General features: G+C 37.7%; 1 protein-coding gene across 8 annotated transcripts in view; it reads left to right on the top strand.

Annotated features, from left to right (window-relative positions):
- The window catches only part of ANO3 (anoctamin 3), a 496,934-nt gene that overhangs the window by 382,318 nt on the left and 99,724 nt on the right, over positions 1-14,892 (top strand). For all 8 annotated transcript variants that reach the window (XM_086340919.1, XM_086340918.1, XM_086340920.1 and 5 more), the window contains 4 exons: positions 4,320-4,451; positions 5,013-5,119; positions 7,548-7,603; positions 11,392-11,513. In XM_086340919.1, coding sequence (XP_086197045.1) covers positions 4,320-4,451; positions 5,013-5,119; positions 7,548-7,603; positions 11,392-11,513 — 417 coding nt within the window. The remainder of the gene's footprint in view (positions 1-4,319; positions 4,452-5,012; positions 5,120-7,547; positions 7,604-11,391; positions 11,514-14,892) is intronic.

Genomic DNA, 14,892 nt, shown 5'->3' on the forward strand with positions numbered 1-14,892 from the left:
ATAAGCTAGATCTTCACATCATGTGATTCAGATCCAACCATGACTGCATTGGACATGTCCTGACACATAGACATCGCCAGATGGTCAACACTGAAATTGGATTGGTTATATTCTTTGCAGCCAAAGATGGAGAAGCTCTATAGAGTCAGCAAAAACAAGACCGGAAGCTGACTGTGGCTCAGATCATGAACTCCTTATTGCCAAATTCAGACTTAAATTGAAGAAAGTTGGGCAAACCACTAGACTATTCAGGTATGACGTAAATAAAGTCAAATATGATTATACAGTGGAAGTGAGAAATAGATTTAAGGGACTAGATCTGATAGAGTGCCTGAAGAACTATGGACGGAATTTTTTGACATTGTACAGGAGACAGGAATCAAGACCGTCCCCAAGAAAAAAAATGCAAAATGGTGGTCTGGGGAGGTCTTACAAATAGCTGTGAAAAGAAGAGAAGCGAAAAGCAAAGGAGAAAAGGAAAGATACAAAAGGAAAGATACAAGCATCTGAATGCAGAATTCCAAAGACAGCAAAGAGAGATAAGAAAGCCTTCCTTTACAATCAGTGCAAAGAAATAGAGGAAAACAATAGAACCGGAAACACTAGAGATCTCTTCAAGAAAATTAGAGATGCCAAGGGAACATTTGATGCAAAGATGGGCTCAATAAAGGACAGAAGTGGTATTAACCTAACAAAAGCAGAAGATATTAAGAAGAGGTGGCAAGAATACACAGAAGAACTATACAAAAAAGATCTTCACTACCCAGATAATCACAATGGTGTGATCACTCATCTAGAGCCAGACATCCTGGAATGTGAAGTCAAGTGGGCCTTAGGAAGTATCACTATGAACAAAGCTAGTGGAGGTGATGGAATTCCGGTTGAGCTCTTTCAAATCCTGAAGGATGATGCTGTGAAAGTGCTGCAGTCAATAAGTCAGCAAATTTGGAAAACTCAGCAGTGACCACAGGACTGGAAAAGGTCAGTTTTCATTCCAATCCCAAAGAAAGGCAATGCCAAGGAATGCTCAAACTACCACACAATTACACTCATCTCACACACTAGTAAAGTAATGCTCAAAATTCTCCAAGCCAGGCTTCAGCAATACGTGAACTGTGAATTCCTGATGTTCAAGCTGGTTTTAGAAAAGGCAGAGGAACCAGAGACTATGGAAAAAGCAAGAGAGTTCCAGAAAAACATCTATTTCTGCTTTATTGACTATGCCAAAGCCTTTGACTGTGTGGATCACAATAAACTGTGGAAAATTCTTCAAGAGATGGGAATACCAGACCACCTGACCTACTTCTTGAAAAACCTGTATGCAGGTCAGGAAGCAACAGTTAGAACTGCACATGGAACAACAGACTGGTTCCAAATAGGAAAAGGAGTACGTCAAGGCTGTATATTATCACCCTGCTTATTTAACTTCTATGCAGAGTACATCATGAGAAACGCTGGGCTGGAGGAAGCACAAGCTCGAATCAAGATTGCCAGGAGAAATATCAATAACCTCAGATATGCAGATGACACCACCCTTAAGGCAGAAAGTGAAGAAGAACTAAAGAGCCTCTTGAAAGTGAAAGAGGAGAGTGAAAAGTTGGCTTAAAGCTCAACATTCAGAAAACTAAGATCATGCCATCCAGTCCCATCACTTCATGGCAAATAGATGGGGAAACAGTGGAAATAGTGGCTGACTTTATTTTTGGGGGCTCCAAAATCGTTGGAGATCATGATTGCAGCCATGAAATTAAAGATACTTACTCCTTGGAAGGAAAGTTATGATCAACCTAGATAGCATATTAAAAAGCAGAGACATTACTTTGGCAACAAAACTCCGTCTAGTTAAGGCTATGGTTTTTCCAGTAGTCTTGTATGGATCTGAGAGTTGAACTATAAACAAATCTGAGCACCAAAGAATTGATGCTTTTGAACTGTGGTGTTGGAGAAGACTCTTGAGAGTCCCTTGGCCTTCAAGGAGATCCAACCAGCCCATCCTAAAGGAGATCAGTCCTGTGTGTTCATTGGAAGGACTGATGCTGAAGCTGAAACTCCAATACTTTGGCCACCTGATGTGAAGAGCTGCCTCATTGGAAAAGACCCTGATGCTGGGTGAGATTGAGGGCAGGAGAAGGGGACAACAGAGATGAGATGGTTGGTTAGCATCACCAACTCAATGGACATGGGTTTGGGTAGACTCTGAGAGTTGGTGACAGACAGGGAGGCCTGGCATACTGCGATTCATGGGGTTGCAAAGAGGCGGACACAACTGAGCAACTGATCTGAACTGAACTGACTGCATTTCATTAGCAGGCATCATTTTTTCCTTCACAGTAAGTGTGTGAAAAGCCTAAGCTGATAATATGATTTATTTTTCTTTAAAAGGTCAATGATGATCTAAAAGTCACTTTATTTCGTTTGTCTAATTTTGTCAGAGATAATAGGCCCTTGAGTCCTGTAGCTTATCAGTGTTTTCTAATTGTCATCAGATGCCTCTTTTATTTGATCCTCCTAGCCACCTAATGAAGTAGGACAGATGGAATTACTTCCTGTTTTTACAGATGAGGGACCTAAAGCTCAAAGACTGGAAATGTTTGGCTCAGTTTCCATACTGGCAATTTCATCCTCTCGCTTCTATACCATTGTTTTCTTCACTAGGCTGAATTTGAGAAGTTAGAATAGTTGCTTTAAAACACACTCAGTGTTTTCACATGTCTGTGCACAAGTGGCTAGAATGTGGTGATGTTTTGTGATTTCAGAGACTTTCTTTGTAGTAAGAAGAAACAAAAAAGACTCTTCAGATAATTTTAATGTGTTATTTTAGGCTAGAAAGAAACACTCTGATCCCTGAAAAACCAAAAAAAAAAGATTTGACATCTAAATGATAACCTTATTTGGTAAAGAAAAGGTCCAAACTCTTTACGTGCTAAAGTTTAACATCAAGACTTGACGTTTGTTTCAAATTATGCATGGTATTTTTACCATAATAGACTTTAGTGAAATAATTTCTAAGATACGATCATTGCCTGCAGATTGTTGTACTAAATTTTTTAATGGAGAAGGCAATGGCACCCCACTCCAGTACTCTTGCCTGGAAAATCCCATGGATGGAGGAGCCTGGTAGGCTGCAGTCCATGGGGTCACTGAGAGTCGGACACGAGTGAGCGACTTCACTTTCACTTTTCACTTTCATGCATTGAAGAAGGATATGGCAACCCACTCCAGTGTTCTTGCTTGGAGAATCCCAGGGATAGAGGAGCCTGGTAGGAGGCCGTCTATGGAATCACACAGAGTCGGACACGACTGAAGCGACTTAGCAGCAGCAGCAGCAGAGTTGACCAAATATTATGAGACATTGTACTTCTCTAGGAAAATATTCTTTCCTGCCACTTTGACTTACTATTACAGAAGAAGCCAAAAATTGCCAAAGATAGACCTCATAGTGTATAAATATAGCACATTTTTATAAGTATGACATAGCTGAGTTCATGGATAGCAGGATGAGCACCACAGAAGCTAGTTAGAAATGCAGGGTCTCAGAACTCAAGCCTGTTGAATTAGCATCTGCATTTTAACAAGATATTCAGGTGATTTAACTGTCCATTAAAGTCCTGAAAGTACAACAAAGGCTCCTTGACTCAACTTTACTTGTTGTTAATAATCAAGTTTAAAGTAAAACACCAACTCACAACTGTCTAGCAATGTCAGTATGATTACTTTCATGGGTGAAGAAACCAAGGCAAGAAGTTAAATAACTTGTCCCTACAGCACCCATAATGCAGAGCTGCCTTTGAACACAATTTTTCTTGATTCCAAAATCCTTGCTGGTCTCATAGGACCTATGGCTCCTAAAACTGAGTGTGTTGAGTATGTTGGAGCCATTTCTTTCTTTTCAGTTTCCATGTTTGTGGAGCCACATTGCTGTAGATTTTCTAAAGTGATCTGTAACCACACACACACACACGCACACACACACACATATACATGTATACAAACACCTTTAATAAATAATCTCACTGGTTTTATTCTTTATGCTTTTTCCTATGCCATCTTTATACATAACGAGTTTCTAATATTTTTCCACAAGACTTTTCTTATGAGGATAACCTAGTTGTCCTGAAGGAATTTAAATAAATGCAAGATTTGGTCTGTTTTGGAATGTATTTCCTTTGTGTGAGCACAGAAATAATACAGGTGTGTGGGTATGAGTGTGGATGTATGTATGTCTTTGGGAAACTCTTTTTCAGAATGGTAGTGAAAGGTAGACATTCATGACTCTGGAATGCAACTTAATTCAGTTAAAAAATGTGACCTTGTTCCAGGGTGCAAAAATATTTTAGGAGAATCAAAAAATGGATGTCCCAAAACCCAATGGTTCTTGACAAGTCAGCTTTCCCAGACCTGGAGGAGTCAGACTGCTATACTGGCCCCTTCAGCCGTGCACGGATTCACCAGTGAGTTCCCATATCTTTTCTCCCAACATCTCTTGAAATCACCCTTTTGCTGTTTACATAATTGGCTCTCACATTTATTTCATGCAACTCTTTGTGCATTGGGAGAGTAGGACATGAAGGGAAAGGGAGAAACATTGCTTATCGCTAAAGTACTGAAAACAAAATAAGCTAGCTCCTCGCTTGGAAAGTGCAGGTATGGGGGAATGACATCAATTGTTAATGTGTTCTATTTGGAACCACATTGCTTAAGGTAGTACAAAATTTATGGGAGGCAAAAGACAATCTGTTTTTGTTTCGTGCTCAACAAGAAATATGAGGATATCTATGCTTCCTTATAAACTGAAAGATATTAAAATGAATATTTGATAATGCCCTGTATTATTTATAACTGTAGCCAAATGATTTTCTTTTAAGAAGAGGGTTTCTCTTCTGATTTACTATACTTTACATGCATTCATTTTAAGGGGAAAAATGCATGGATGACTACCCAGGACCTTATAACTGTTGCTAGATTCTGTGGTCTGCTCTGAATATTAAAACCAACCCCCTTAATCTTCCCAGCTTCATAATTAACAATAAGGACACCTTCTTCAGCAATGCTACTCGAAGCAGAATAGTCTATCACATGCTGCAGCACACCAAATATGAAAATGGAATATCAAAAGTGGGTAAGAACACTAATTCAAAATGCAATATGGTATTTACTGTTACTAATTACACTCAGAAGTATTTTTTGACTACTGAAGCTTTGCCTTCTTGCATTAGATATGAGGATATAATGCAGTGAACAAATTCTCAACCCTCTTTTTTTCAGCCTTTAATGAAAGAAAACAAAATGAAACAAAGCTTTTTTAAGGGCATATGGCAACATGTATTGAAATGTGAAATGTTCAAAAACTTTGGAACATAGACTTTATTTCTTAAAATTTTTTCCAAAGAAAAAAATCTGACTCTTGAATAATGATATATGTAGATATTTGTCCACTGTGGCTTTATAAACAGAAAATAGAATAGAGTACTCTACTCCAGTAGAGTAATACTGGAGATACTTTGTCCACTAGGTTATATCCACATAATGTATCCATTAAAAATGATGTGATTTGATTCACTCAACTCAAATGTATTCAGCATCTATTATACTCTACATATTATAAAAAGTGTATTACATAGACCCTTTACTGATGGAGATTGAGAATTAGTATCAGTTCTCTATTTGTTGACTTTGAAAGATAGCTGAAAGCAATTACTAAGTTGAAAAAATTATTACAAAACTATAAGTCTAATATAATTCCATTTCCTAAACACAGATGAAAAAAATCTAGACTCTATATGAAATATTTTAGAGATTATCTCTGAAAGGTGAGATTATACCTAACTTTAGCTTTCTAAACATCTGTGTTGTTTGAATGTTTAGCACTGTGCTATAGTATGTCTGATGCAACAGAAAACTGAGAAAGTATCACCAGGGAAAATTAAGTAAAATTGCAAAGTTTACACAGAGCAAAGCAGAAAACAGCAGGTATCAGATGAGCTGGCCATTGGTTAGGGTGAAAAAGATGGCTGAAGAAATAGTGTTAGTCACATTCTAAAAACTTTTAAAAATAAAGAGTTGATAGCCAATGGAAACTTGTATTAATATCTACTAATTTGCATTCAAATAGAATGCCACATTAGTAAAATGAACTATGTTTCAAGTCATCCAAAGAGGAATGTTCAGATTTTGGTTCTCTTCTGATTAATAATTAATTTATTATCTAGCAGTCAAAATAATTAATTTAAGCACTAAATCTTTATTAAAAATTTTACAGTTAATCAGATGTTTTCTAAATAAGAAATATAGAGAAATCCAGACTGTAAACTACAAATGTGTCTAAATGATAGCACTATGTGCTTATGTAGTCTTTAAAGATAAAATTGACATTTAAATGATTCATGCACTTTGTCAAACATGCAATAAACAGAGAAGGGTATAAAAATAAAATTTAAAAATTGGCATTGTTACAAAATAGTGCTAAATTTACGTACATACATATATACCTCATAATTAGAATCATCCAATGTTTACAATTTTCTGTCCTTTTCAAAATTACCATTATGTATATTTTCTCAAGCCCTTAGTATGCCTGAAAACATTATTGTAAATAGCTATAAATACTCTGTTATAAGCATTCATCAAACTGCAGTCATTTACCAAGCCCTAATATAATTGTTTGAACGCTAATAATGAAACAATTCCCTAATTTTGATGTATCAGATCAGATCAGATCAGTCGCTCAGTTGTGTCTGACTCTTTGCGACCCCATGAATCGCAGCACGCCAGGCCTCCCTGTCCATCACCAACTCCCGGAGTTCACTCAGACTCACGTCCATTGGGTCAGTGATGCCATCCAGCCATCTCATCCTCTCTCGTCCCCTTCTCCTCCTGCCCCCAATCCCTCCCAGCATCAGAGTCTTTTCCAATGAGTCAACTCTTTGCATGAGGAGGCCAAAGTACTGGAGTTTCAGCTTTAGCATCATTCCTTCCAAAGAAATCCCAGGGCTGATCTCCTTCAGATTCTTTACTAATATAAATGATATTGCAATAAAAATTTCTCCTCAGAAAAGTTTTATCAATATCTAGTCTTCCCAAAACGATATGAGAGAGTCCATTTCACTACACTCTCATTGGGTCAGAAGAAATTTTAAAAAGAGTCACATATTGCTATTTATTCTCTTTGGATCAGCATTAAAGAATTAAACATTTCTTGATACGCAGTCTCCTTTTGAGACATTTTTTCTTGAGGAAAAACAAGTTGTTCCAGGTTCATCTGCCTCCAAATAAGTTGGTAAAAAAATGCCCACATTTCATGATATGGCAAAGTGCCATCTGTTAGCACCTTGCAAAGCTCCATTTATTATTGTTATAAGGACACAATTAGACTCTTAGATTCAGTCTCTTTCACAGTGTCACTGTGCTTGTAGGTGGTACAGCTGTGGAAGTCATTTGGGATATTTTGTTTTAAAATTAATTTATTGATCCAAGTATTATATATGTTGCTTCAGAGGGAATTCTTCAATTAAACTAACTCAGTTAATGTTCTATTCTTCTCTTTCCAGGTATCTGTAAACTTATAAACAATGGCTCATATATAGCAGCTTTTCCCCCACATGAGGTAATTTTAAAGAACAATTTCCATTAAAAAATTTTTTTTTCCTCCTGTTCAATGCTTGGTCTCATTTTCTTTCAGTTAAGTCTACCTGCCTTATTCCAGGAGGGTTCAATTAAGTGAGTGGCCCTGGACCTTTCTGAGACCCCCATTATAATCTGTGCCTGTGCACTGGTTCTATATTCCTTCTGCAGTTTGCCCTGTACCAGGAATCCCAGCCTCTGAGGGAACGCATGGACGTGGCTCAGCCACTCTGACCAGACTGTTCCAGCATAGAGCTCCAGGCTTGACACAGCTTGGAATTCACACAGCTGTGAAACGGGGCAGATTCTGGTCTGTGCCTACTGCCTTGGGATACCTGAAAGCCCAAGGAAAACTCCAACCGCAACCCTACACCCCATTATTTACTTGATTTTCTGCCAGATTATTGCCTCTTCCAGTTTTCAGTAGGTCATGTTGTGGTAGACTCTGCCTGTTGAGACATAAACAACACCTGAATCAGTTTTAAACTCCCTCCCCCAACACACACACATGCGTGCACACACACACACACACATAATATTCTTTTTTAAGGCAGTTTTGCATTTTAAAATAAGAACAAAGTATTTAGGAGTTTAATGTGTGTGTTTTCAAAGCCCAGCAGTCTTCTAGTTTTAAAGGCTGAATTTACAGTCTAGTATAACTCATAAAAGGTAAAATGTATTGAGCACTTCCTATTTGGTACTGAGCTGTTATTTATATGGACTATCTCATCTAATCCTTGCAAACAACCCTTTGAGATGGGCAATAATATTGACCCTATTTTACAGATAGACCATTGAGCCTGAGAAAAGTTAAGTATTAATGGCAGTTTTGAACCTAGGCATCCAGACTTCAATGCTTCTATTCATTATAGTATACCTACTGATATTAGGAATAGAAATAATGATAGCAGATAATGTGTTAGAGTGTTTCATACAACAGGTCCTGTGCGTGAATATTCCCATTCATCTGACAGTAACCCTGGAGAGGAGATATTATTTTGCCCTTGCAGAGAGACAGAAACATGGCTCAGAAATTAAACACCATGTCCAATATGACCTAGTCAGTAAGTGGTAAAGTGTTTGGAGTGTGAGTCCCCACAGGAGCTTCTATAGCACATCGTTTGTTTTCTTATTTTAAATACTTTGTCTACCTAAGTAGTGTGTGTTCTGACAGTTTTTATTTTTTGACAGTTTCTTATGTGAAATTTGGAACCTATTAGGAATAGGTTGGAGAAGGAAATGGCAACCCACTCCAGTATTCTTGCCTAGAGAATCCCGTGGACAGAGGAGCCTGGTGGGCTGCTGTCTATGGGGTCACACAGAGTCGGACATGACTGAAGTGACTTATCAGCAGCAGCAGCAGCAGCAGGAATAGGTTGTAAATAATGGTCATTTTCCCATTTATTCTTGTAATTTTGTAGAAAAACTAATATATGGTACACATATACAAAATTATGGGTACACATATACAAAATGACAGAAAACAATATTGTTGAAATACAGGCAATGAAAATAAAGCGGCAAGTCAATAAAATGGACTCAGGAATTTCCTATTGATTTTGAAGGCTATTACTTGAAGAAAGAAAAGCAAAGCTTGTTTAGAGGAAAATGGAGTCAATGGACTCTTTAATTTGAATAAGGGCACTCACAGTTTTAGACCTCCGCAGTTGAGATTTATTTTTTGCTTACAAAAAAGACAATAGCAAGAGGGGAGAAAGAGACATTTCCAGGGAAATTTGGCACAATAATGAAGAAAGGGAAGGAGAGGAGTATATATATGAGAAAGACTGCCTAAAATATAGGTAGAATTGATAATCCCACCAATTACGAGTAGTGGAGACAAGAAAAGTGTGTTGGCTGAATGAGGGGGCTGATCATGGAAAAGGTATGGATCAAGGAGTGTACATAGTCCTGTGAAAAGGGATGAAAATACATGGTTGAGCAGGAGTCTGCACTTTGATCCGTTTTCTCTTGCAGTGCTTCTCATGTCACTGTCATCCCAGAACTTGTGGTTCATTGAGATTAATGAGTAGAAGTCAGACAATGATGTACTGAAGATTCTGAAGGTTAGCATCTTAAATCCAGGAAATGCCTACATCTGACCATTGAGGCTGGCAAGGAAAGTCATGTATTTTAGAAGGATTATCAGGAATGATTTAAAGAAACCTGAGATTTTGAGTTACCTTCCCATCTCAGGGCAAGCTATCTTAATGGAAGTGGATGTCTTAAGCATCTTGATCTTTCCTCCCATCTACTTAGCTTCCAATCTTTAAGCACCTTGGGTTCCCTTAGGGAAGAAACTTTTGAGACTGCACACTAACTGTACGTCTGCTTTTACCTGATTAATTTATTTTGTTAGAAGTGATAGTGAAAAGTGAAAGTAGCTCAGTCGTGTCTGACTCTTTGCGACCCCATGGACTATACAGTCCAGGGAATTCTCCAGGCCTGAACACTGGAGTGAGTAGCTGTTTCCTTCTCCAGGGGATCTTCCTATCCCAGGGATTGAACCCAGGTCTCCAGCATTGCAGGCAGATTCTTTACTAATTGAGCTATCAGGAAAACCCGGAAGTGAGAAAAACAGAAGCAAAATCCATATGAACTTCTCATTTCAGCCTTGAGGCACCTGCAGACCATGAATCAGGTGCCATTTTTTCTTCATAGGATCTCACAGCCCTGATTGTCTAGAAGGAGATGTTAGTTTGGCACTGTTCAACTGCCAGAGTATAGCAAACTTCTATAAAATTAATTAACAGTGATTTTGTACTTCTTATGTGCCTGACATTTTATAGCTATACGCGAAGTGGGTCCTCACAAAACCTCTTCTATATTGATATATCATCAATATTTATTATCCTCATAATCTAAGTGAGGTAACTGAAACATGACTTGCTTTAAATTTTCATCAAACATGTCATAAAAGTAGAATCACACATCGAAGTGAACAGAGGAACTTCATTAAGTTCTGTGTTTAAGTTTTGATTCAGAAAATAAAATTATGATATCTATTGTCCTTTTTTATTATAGAAGCAGAGCAGTTCAGGCTTCAGGGAACACTTTCTTCTAAAAGACAGATATATTCTATGTTTCTGAAACTGCATATGACAGATTTTTGAGAGGCGATATAAAGAATTTTAAAACACAATCCCATTTTTGGAATATCTTATATAAAGTAAGTTTTACAAATTCTAGAATTCAAAAACATGGCTAAAACTGGTGACTTACATCTCTTTTACTTTAAACACTTTTAATTAAAATACAGCTGATTTATAATATTATATTAATTTCATGTGTACAGTGTAGTGATTCTTTTAGATGGGGAGCACTTATTTAATGAACATTTACTCTTTTCATTAGCTTCTATTAATGAAGTAAATATTTTCTGGGAGTGGATAGCTTATCAAAGCAGAATAAGACTCAATTTCTGAACTAAAGATTAAAGCAATTTCTCTCGATGATGAAGACATTGTGTTTATTAAAAGACCTTAGGTTTCAAACAAACCTAAAGTCTAATTTAAGTAAAAGGTATTTCATTGGGTTAAAAAAGGAATTTAAGAAAAGTTTTAAAGAACTATCAGAATATTTTCAATAAAAGATAGATATATAAATGCATTTACTGCATCACTCCAGTGATGGGTTTATGTTTATAATCCTGAAGCTTCCAATAAGTTTTTAAATTATTCTGTAAGAAAAACAAAAAGCAAAAGCAATTCCTAGTAATTCACATTTCACTAAAAGAATGTGTATCAACTCATTTTATCTTATTTGTTTCAGGGAGCCTATAAAAGTAACCAACCCATCAAAACCCACGGACCTCAGAATAACAGACATCTATTATATGAACGCTGGGCACGCTGGGGAATGTGGTACAAGCATCAGCCCCTGGATTTAATCAGGTAGGTCTTGGGGATAGATCAATAATGGAATACATATAATGCTGTTTTCTCAGCATTGTCTTAGATTTAGAATTATTTTCTTTACCCACCAAATCATCTGTATCAGTCAGGGTTGAACAAGGGAAAAAAAAGGCCACTATGCATCTTTTCAATAAAAGAAACAATTTAGGGAAATTAAAAACAGCAGACAAATGCTAACGACACTTAATGCTGGAGGAAAAATGGGATGAAGTGTGTTTCAGAGCTTAATACCTGAACTCTTTGGTAGGAGCGTTGCTATTGATGATGAGGACTGTCTGCAGAGATGTGAAGTGTTGAGAGTCAAGCCACAGAGAATTATAGGTGGCTCAGTGGTAAAGAATCTGCCTGCCAATGCAGGAGACACTGGAGACACAATACGATCCCTAGATTGGGAAGATCCCAGGGAGGAGGGCATGACAACCCACTCCAGTATTCTTGCAGGAAAATCCTATGAGCAGAGGAACCCGATGGGCTGTAGTCCACCAACTCATAAACAGTCAGACATGACTGAGCATACACACAATTCACAACAAATTATGGCTGCTCTGGGGAGAGCCCTGAGAACGGCCAGGAGAGGAGATAAGATACAAGCTCCTCCCATCCTTCCACCTCTGAGACTTTCAGTACCTCCTAGTGTGACTTAGCAGCAATTTACAAGGGAATCTGTATGATCTACTTCCCAGTGAAAGAAGGACAGGCAGAAAATAGATCTGAGAACAAATAGAAAGGTGGCCAGCATAGCATCTCTGCATATATTTATCTTTCAACGAAGATTTAATGAGTGTCTATTTTATTCCAGGAGGTATAGCCTAGTGAGTAACTGCTCACAACTTGAATTGGTCTTGAAATAGTATTATATTCACAATTTATTTTATTTTGATGGAAGATGATTTGTTCTTATTTTTAAAAATCAGGAAATATATATTAAAGAGACTTACACCCCCAGCTAACTAGAAATATTTATAGGATAAAATTTTTAAATAGCATTCATATTATAAGATTATATGTGTTGATGAGATGTTCATGAATTATAAATATCAAGAATAACTCAAAACCGTATCATTGTCCTAATAGGAAATGGATAGAATGGACAGAATAAAGGGAGAGTTTGAAGATAATTTAATAAAAGAATTTAACATACAGACGTGTAATAGGGTCAAGAGAGCCACGAGATGATGATGAAGCGTCTGCGTACTGGTGTGCATGTGTGCTCAGGGGCTCAGTCGTGCCCGACTCTTTTTGACTCCATGGAATGCAGTCCACCAGGTTCCTCTGTCTATGGAATTATCCTGGCAAGAATACTGGAGTGGGTTGTGATTTCCTTCTCCAAGGGGATCTTCCTGACCCGGGGACTGAACCTGTGTTTCCTGTGTCTTCTTGCATTGACAGGCATATTCTTTACCACTGAGCCGCCAGAGAAGCCCAGGTGGAAAGTGAGGGAGTATCAGTTCATTTTCTTTTTTTATAAACAACCATTTCTAAGCACGTGTTTGTGTTTGTTTTCATTTTAAGAATGAACTCTATCATTTTAGTAGCTAAAGCCTTTTCAGCCTATTTTTCCAAAGAAAATATTGAAATCTGGAAAAAAATACATTTAAAAAAATGGTCTGCTACAAAACCTGCTTAAGATAGCTGTGTGACTTTTTTTCCTAATATCTTTCAATAGACACTGGAAGGATTTAAGTGTAAAAACTAAATGGAACAATTCACTCTAAAAAGAGTTCAACTTAACATTCATTTTTATGATAAAAGTTATTTCAGCAGCGGAATCCTATCGTCAAATGAAACGTAGCACAGACTGTGCTGTGCTAAATTGCTTCAGTCCTGTCCGACTCTGTGACGCTATGGACTGTAGCCTGCCAGGTTCCTCTGTCCATGGGATTCCCCAGGCAAAAACACTGGAAGGGGTTTCTATTCCCTTCTCCAGGGGATCTTCCCAACCCAGGGATCAAACCTGCATCTCTTAGGTCTCCTGCATGGGCAGTGGGCTAACGCCACAGGGGAAGCCCCATAACACAGGATACCAGTATATACAACATAAAAAGAGAGTGACTCCAGTTGAAGTGTGATGGCATGACACCAATAGCAACCCCCTGTTCCTCCTTGCCCTGTTGTGGTTTTAAAGAAATTGAATAGAGCTCCTAAGAGATTGTGACTACCCACGTTCTAGATTAAGGATATTTTCATTAGCCTTCTTTGCTTGGAACTAGTTTCTTCTCTTGAAACAGATCTGAAATTTGCTATAACTTAGGTAATTGCACTCTTGTCAAATAACGTCGTTGCTCCTCTTAACCTTCGATAATGTATAATTAAAAATCTTGGTATAATACTCTGTGTATGTAAGGGTTTCTGTCTGTGCAGTCCTCTATAATCATCATCATAAAAATGTTAGTATTATGTGCCAGAACTGTACTCCACCCCACAGAACACTTGTTTGAAGGAACAAGTAGCTTTGTTAGAATACCTGCTAATATTATAAGCTTCATTTCAGAGTAGAACACTTCCATTATAAAAGAAATAAATAGGCTTTTGATCTATGTCTCCTACGAGAAATCAATGAAAAAAGCAAAAAATTAGATAAATGATGCTCAGTAGAGGATGATTTCATGTCTACACTAGATAGAATACACACATTTTAGTTGGCACAGTACAGAGAATGGAGTAGAAAGAGGATGATTTTTGAGAGGGAAGTCTTACTGAAGAAGAAAAAAAAATAACAAGAGAATTTTCTTTCCAGTAAGAATTTTTGCCCAGAGAGGTATTCCCGAATGAACTAATCTCTAAAACTAGTACTGGGACAGAACTGTGTTAAGTAATCATTTTTAGAAGATGGAGACCAAACACCAGTGCAGAATTCAAGAAATTGTCATTTCTTACTGGTGCCTTGTAAATTGTGAGGGTTAATATTGGCAGTGACATGGTGAAGAGCAACTGAGAAGTTGTTGGAACCATCTTGTTCATCTGCTGTGTCCATATGAAATGTTAACCAAGTGAAGGGAAATAAAATACATTCATTCCCTTTGTTTCATTCAACAAAATACTTCCTGGGGTGGGTGCCAGTGAAACAAGATACAGGTCCATTTTCAAGTAGCTTGTAGTCATAGGGGGAGGGTAAGGAATGGGGGAGTGACAGGTAATGGTCATGAAGTTTTATGAGTTTAGGATACTGAAACGTGGGTCAAGGGAGTGTGGGAGCAAGACCAGGGACATCTAACCCAGGTTTGAAGTGAAGTCAGGGCAGGCTTCCTGGAAGAAGTGATATAAAGGACAGGATAAGTATAAGCCAGATAGGAGAAGAGGGTGAAATGTAATCTTCCAAAGTGAGGAAACAGCCTTAACCAAGAAAAGAGTCATGTGC

The sequence above is a fragment of the Bos grunniens genome, chromosome 15 (assembly GCF_055505025.1).
Source record: "Bos grunniens cultivar Pamir isolate PY7600 chromosome 15, Bosgru_T2T1.0, whole genome shotgun sequence".
In the NCBI taxonomy this organism is placed as follows: Eukaryota; Metazoa; Chordata; class Mammalia; order Artiodactyla; family Bovidae; genus Bos; species Bos grunniens.